At 36.7% G+C, this 5,729-nt stretch overlaps 1 protein-coding gene across 1 annotated transcript; it reads right to left on the minus strand.

Moving 5' to 3' along the window:
* Positions 1-100: 100 nt before the first annotated feature.
* lrpap1 (low density lipoprotein receptor-related protein associated protein 1) lies at positions 101-5,173 on the minus strand. Its single transcript, XM_077246559.1, has 8 exons — positions 4,859-5,173; positions 4,567-4,711; positions 4,269-4,399; positions 4,027-4,147; positions 2,614-2,769; positions 2,439-2,521; positions 1,345-1,521; positions 101-1,180 (listed from the first exon to the last, which is right to left on the minus strand). The coding sequence occupies exons 1-8, from the start codon at positions 5,012-5,014 to the stop codon at positions 1,112-1,114; spliced, it is 1,038 nt and encodes a 345-aa protein (XP_077102674.1). The 5' UTR covers positions 5,015-5,173; the 3' UTR covers positions 101-1,111.
* Positions 5,174-5,729: the final 556 nt, after the last annotated feature.

The following is a 5,729-nucleotide window of genomic DNA, read 5'->3' on the forward strand; positions in this document are numbered from 1 at the left end:
CTAAAGATGCTCATCATTTAAATGCTTGATGTAATATCACAATCACTCAATGGCAGCTCAGCATATCACACATTTGAATTTGTCATAGAAAACACAAGGATCGGGCAGTTTGTTTTATTATGAAATCTTCAACATGAATCGTGGATTTGTACAAAAGCGATCCTATTATTTACGGAGATCACATTCCTGACAGTTCATTACAATGCTGGATTATAGGATTTGTATGAATAGGAAGATTTTAGATTAGTAATAACAGTGTCATAGTTTAAAGAATTAGTGTGGATTTTATATTAGAATTTTGACAAATCTCAGTGTCTACCTGATGGAACTGTTTAAACAGTGAGGATGTTGATTCAAGTCTACCTTGGGACAACACTGTCAATCATAGAAAGGTACCCTGTACCCATTGCTATTTAGTGATTCAGTCAATATTATGGTTGACTCAAGGTCTGCCTTGTCAGATATAAGTAATGTAGTGTGTGAGCTCGGCTTCTTTCTCCACTGAAGCACACTTTTTTCCTGATAAAGTTTATCTGTTAATAGAAGTAATTTTAAAGCAAGCCTGTGCACTGTTGTTCATTAAGGGGTTTTATTTTGCAACCATTAAATCTTAGGATGCTCAGGACTGGGGTATAAAAAAAAGAGAATTATTAAAATGAATGCTTAAAAAGTTTATATTGAAAATTTTGAGAGCTTTTTCATGTGTGAAAGCTTTATGCCGCACGGATATGTTGTAGAGGAATGTTGAATTCTTTTGCACCCACGTTTATGGGATTTTACACACGTTTCTGTGTGTGTTTGCTGTCCTTAAGCAACTATTATTAAACAAATTGAGTCACAAACTAATTTTTCCACAATAGAATGTGGATAACACACATAAGCTTGCTGGATAAATCATCTTGTAGTCATTTGCTGTAAAAACATTAAACGGGAAATGAGCAACAAAAGCAGAACTGATCACTACTCACAGTAGCATAAAAATAAAATCATAATTTACCAAACAGTCTAGCTTCGCAATGGAAATGTTAAATTCATGTACATTATGCCCTACCTTGATAACCCCAGCATATGTGATATGTGACCTATGAATAATTGTAGCTAACAGAAGTGTTCAGAGTTCATTGTGTTGCAATCCATTTTGGGAAATCTTATTCGTCAAATCCTGCAAGTGTTTCTTCATCTAAAGAAAAAAGGCGTGATAAAGTTAGAACAGATTTTAAAACACACATACTGCACAACACTTATATTTTTCTTCATGACTATTTAAAAATATTTTTTTTATGAAAAGCCCACAAAGTACACCAAAAAAAGTGAGTAATTCTAAAACCCAGTTTGCAGCTCTACCTTGTATCCCATTTCTCGTGCTTTCTCAGCAAGAGTGTTGTATTTCTCTTTGTTTCTCATGATGTGTTCTTCGTCTCCCAGGGCTTCCACATGCTTCAGTTTCTGATGGGACAGTTCCAGCTGCTCCTGATAGTGCTGGTGCTTCTCCACCTTTGTTTCGAAGTGTTTAAGTTCCTCCTAAATGAGAAGGAAAAAAAGAAAAAAGAAGACTCCAGATAAGCAAGTTAAGCCAAAAGCTTAAAGGGATAGTTCACCCAAAAAGGAAAATTCTGTCAGTATTTACTCACTCTCATGTTGTTCCAACCCTGTAAGACCTTCGTTCATCTTCGGAACACGAATTAAGATATTTTTGATGAAATCTGAGAGCTGGATCATTCCTCCATACTAGTCCATAGGCTTCTTGAGGGATTGAACTTGCCGGCCTTGAAAAGTTATTAAAGACATCGTTAAAATAGTCCAAGTGACTACAGTGGCTCAATCTTAAGTTTATCAAACGACGAGAATACTTTTTGTGTGCAAAAATAACGACTTTATTTCAACTATTCATTTCCTTCTCTCTGGGCCTCGAGTCAGGTCACTAGTTTAACAGCGTATGATCTGTTGTTGTACGTCACACGCATCACACACATGACCAGTGTCGGCCAATAGTGAGCCTACGTGAGACGTAGCTCTACGCTATTACACTAGTTTAACTGACTAGAGGCCCACAGAGAAGGAAATGAATAGTTGAAATAAAGTCGTTATTTATGTTTGTTTTTGCGCACAAAAAGTATTCTCGTCGTTTGATAAACTTAATATTGAGCCACTGTAGTCACTTGGACTATTTTAACGATGTCTTTAATAACTTTTCGAGGCCGGCAAGTTTGAATCCCTCAAGAAGCCTATGGACTAGTATTGAGGAATGATCCAGCTCTCAGATTTCATCAAAAATATCTTAATTCGTGTTCCGAAGATGAACGAAGGTCTTACAGGGTTGGAACAACATGAGAGTGAGTGAATACAGAATTTTCATTTTTGGGTGAACTATCGCTTTACCATTAGCTGTGTAGTAATAATCTAAAAGATATTCAGTCTATGACACAAGCAAAGCTTACTTTAAGAGAATCAAGTTCGTCTTCACTCAGATTAGATCGTTTTGCCATTTCCCAAAGTTCTATGACTCTTGGCTCCTTAAATTCTGCCATAGGCAAAGATAATAGAGAGAGCATCAGAAAGTCATGAAGCAATTTATTAATGAGAAACAGATTCAATCTTAGCAAAGGTAGGCACCGCTGTCATCACTGTAACCCTCATGGGTGATCTTGCGGAGTCGTTCAAAGCCCTGGTTAAGGTCCCTCATTCTCTGCTTCAGATCTGCATGTTTCTGATGGAGAACATGTTCCTTCACTTCGCCCTCCAGAGGACTTATTACATTCTTATGGATCTCTGATGGAAAGAACAGAAATTCAAAGATGAAAATTCTGAGTATCTGCACAAGAGGTTAAAATTTAAACAGTCCTATTATTAATTCAACTAAACAGGGTGAGTTTACCAAAAGCAGTTTTAACCAAATATGATCGCAAGTTCCGTCATTACTAACGCAGTTAAACGATTCAGTGTTATTAACCGTAATGCAAACAAGCATAGCAATTTGTGTGGTTGGAACTACAGCTCTTGACCTGTAATTAGAAGCATAGTTTCTTGTTTTTATTAATACAATTAGTTATAATTGTATATACAATACAATTATTAATACATAGTTTCTTGTTTTTATTTTTATTTAAAAAATTAAAACAAAACCCTGAGGAACAGAAATAGTGAATTAGTACTGTTGAGAAAACTGCTGACTTAACAAAGTGTAATGTCAGTTACATACTGCATGTATCATGATTAAAAATGAATGGCTTTCTGTAATATGTGCAAGTGAACTACAATAATCAGACATTACAATCTTGAATTGAATAATTAGCCGAATACATTACTCCACCTCCTACCTTCATTAACGGCAGTTCTTTATTGTTAAGTCAACATGGTTCAAAAGACAGAGGTGCCATATTACTATGGTTGTGACTAGCTAGCTAATTTCTCCAACAATGCATCGTACTACAGTCATTAAAGCAGGGAGTTACATTGCTGTATAGGAAACGAACCCTTGATTGGGACAAGGGATATAAAAAAAGCCAACCTGAAAGCCTTAGAAAATCTCAAAGAAATGTGTTCATCAAAATTTACAAAGAGATCCATTAGAAAAAAAATGATCATGCCTCACTTCAGCCTTTTAAAGTCACCATGAAATTAAAATTGACATATTGCAACATTTATTATAAATGGTTTATCTGTGTACATCTTTTTTTTATTCATGTTGCCTCATAATCTTTATTAAAAATAACTTCCCCTCACTCTTACAACTACATATCTCCCTGATGATGAGGGCGGGACAACCTGTCCTGTCACTCACATGACATCACAGCAATAGAAAACCACAACCATCTAAAGATTAATTCACAATGGACAAGATCAAGTCCCGTCCTACATTTTTTCTTGTTCAAAAAGCTGTTTCACTCAGATATAAGTCACAACAGAGAAGAAAAGACTATCGCAACTTCCTTTTTTCATGTCAACTTTAAAGATTCTGGATATTCTACTAAACACAATTAGAGATCCTATGAGATATCTTGGCACTAAACACATCCAAACTCTTACCTTCAGTCCGGCTGACAGTGTCCATGACTATGTTGTACTCATTGATTCTGTCTTTGTGGTGCTTGAATTCTCTCTGAAGGGTCTGGAGTTCCTCGTCAGAGAACTTTCCAGAAGTCTTGGCCTGACGATCAAAGGTTAAAGAGAACTTTTAAGCAAAGCTAGTAATAAGTGAACAAGTCTATAAACCTGCGAATGAGTTACACATTCACACTTCGTGGTTGTTTTGTCACAACATCAGTTACCTTGTTCCACAGCTTGTCCAGCCTTGGGTCATCAAATGTATCTCCCTCTTTAACATCATGATCTTTCAGTCTGTTGCTGTCCAATGTTCGGGTGTCTTTTTTCCCATCCATTCCATACTTTGCCAGAATAACTGTGCAATGAAGTTATACATTTAATTTTTACATCAATAGGACATATGTCCTAATATGTTGTGTACTAACTTCCAGTAGCAATAAGAAATATGTCTGTTTGTCAAGCCTTTTCATTGGTTTTCTTTAATGTCATAACCTAAACCAAACAAAATTAGTGGAAACATACTACTAAAATTGCGTCTGAGCTTGGCTTCTCTCTCTCCATCCTCGTCCAAACCTTCTGCTTTCATTTTTTTCCACTGAAGTTCATCTTTCTCCTGGATCTTCAAGTCACTGTGCAGTTCTGACAGCCGCACCGGTGCAAGCTGCATCTAAAGCAGAACAGATGATGGGCTGTAGCATTAAAATGCTCAAAAGAGCAGTAATGAAATACTACAATGAGATTTAAATACAATCAAAACATCCGATAACACTGGCAAACATAAAAGATTGTGTATTTTTAATCTCACATCACTTACCCTTAACGCCTTTTCCCAGATCTGATTAAGTTTGGCAATCCTGAATTCCACCTGATTATTGTTTTTATCAGATGCCTTTTGTTCATTCATTTCTTTCGAGTACTTCCCCGCCATTGCTCCAATAACAAACAAAGAAATCAAAATTATAAACTGCATTTTCGTTCTGACACAAAAGAAGCGAATTAGTAAACAAAACGTAAGTGTGTAATGTTTCCTAGAGCATCTGTAGCGCTATTCAGGAAGCGCTACTAATTTACGAGAATCATACGGCATTCACATGCCTGAACTTCCAGCGTCGCAGTGCATCATGGGTACTGAAGTTTTACATTTCTTAGACATTCGCGCTTTGAAACGAGGAACTGTACTTTTAAAGACTTCAAATCCCACACAGCGCTGCTTTGCTCGTTAACTGGTAACAAGGGGCTTTGAGCAAATGAGATCAAACCACGCACTGGGAAAGAAGGGAAGCCCATTTGCAGGCTCCTTTCATATGATGGCATCTACTTATTGAAACCGCACACAAATTAGATTTAAATCACACACACAGACATCCCAATAGTGCAATATTCGTTTTTTAATGACTGAGTGTTAGCCCGTGTGTTGGACTTCAAATAACATAAAATCCAATACATGGGACGTGAAATTCAGCCATTATTGTCAGCTCTAACAGGGTTTCTAGGCGTGAACACTCCTTTGCAATCTGTTTTGCTCAAGCCTGCTACCTCTATTGCAATTTGTCTCTGCCAATTTCCCCAATTAGAATGCAAGTAGAACTTGCCAGTTTTCTAATATGTGACCCTGGACCACAAAACCAGTCATATGGGCTGAATAAAAGCTGAATAAATAAGCTTTCCATTGATGTAAGGTGTGC

The sequence above is a fragment of the Siphateles boraxobius genome, unplaced genomic scaffold (assembly GCF_051911475.1).
Source record: "Siphateles boraxobius isolate OS27281-9 unplaced genomic scaffold, OSU_SipBor_1 29, whole genome shotgun sequence".
Taxonomy (NCBI): Eukaryota; Metazoa; Chordata; class Actinopteri; order Cypriniformes; family Leuciscidae; genus Siphateles; species Siphateles boraxobius.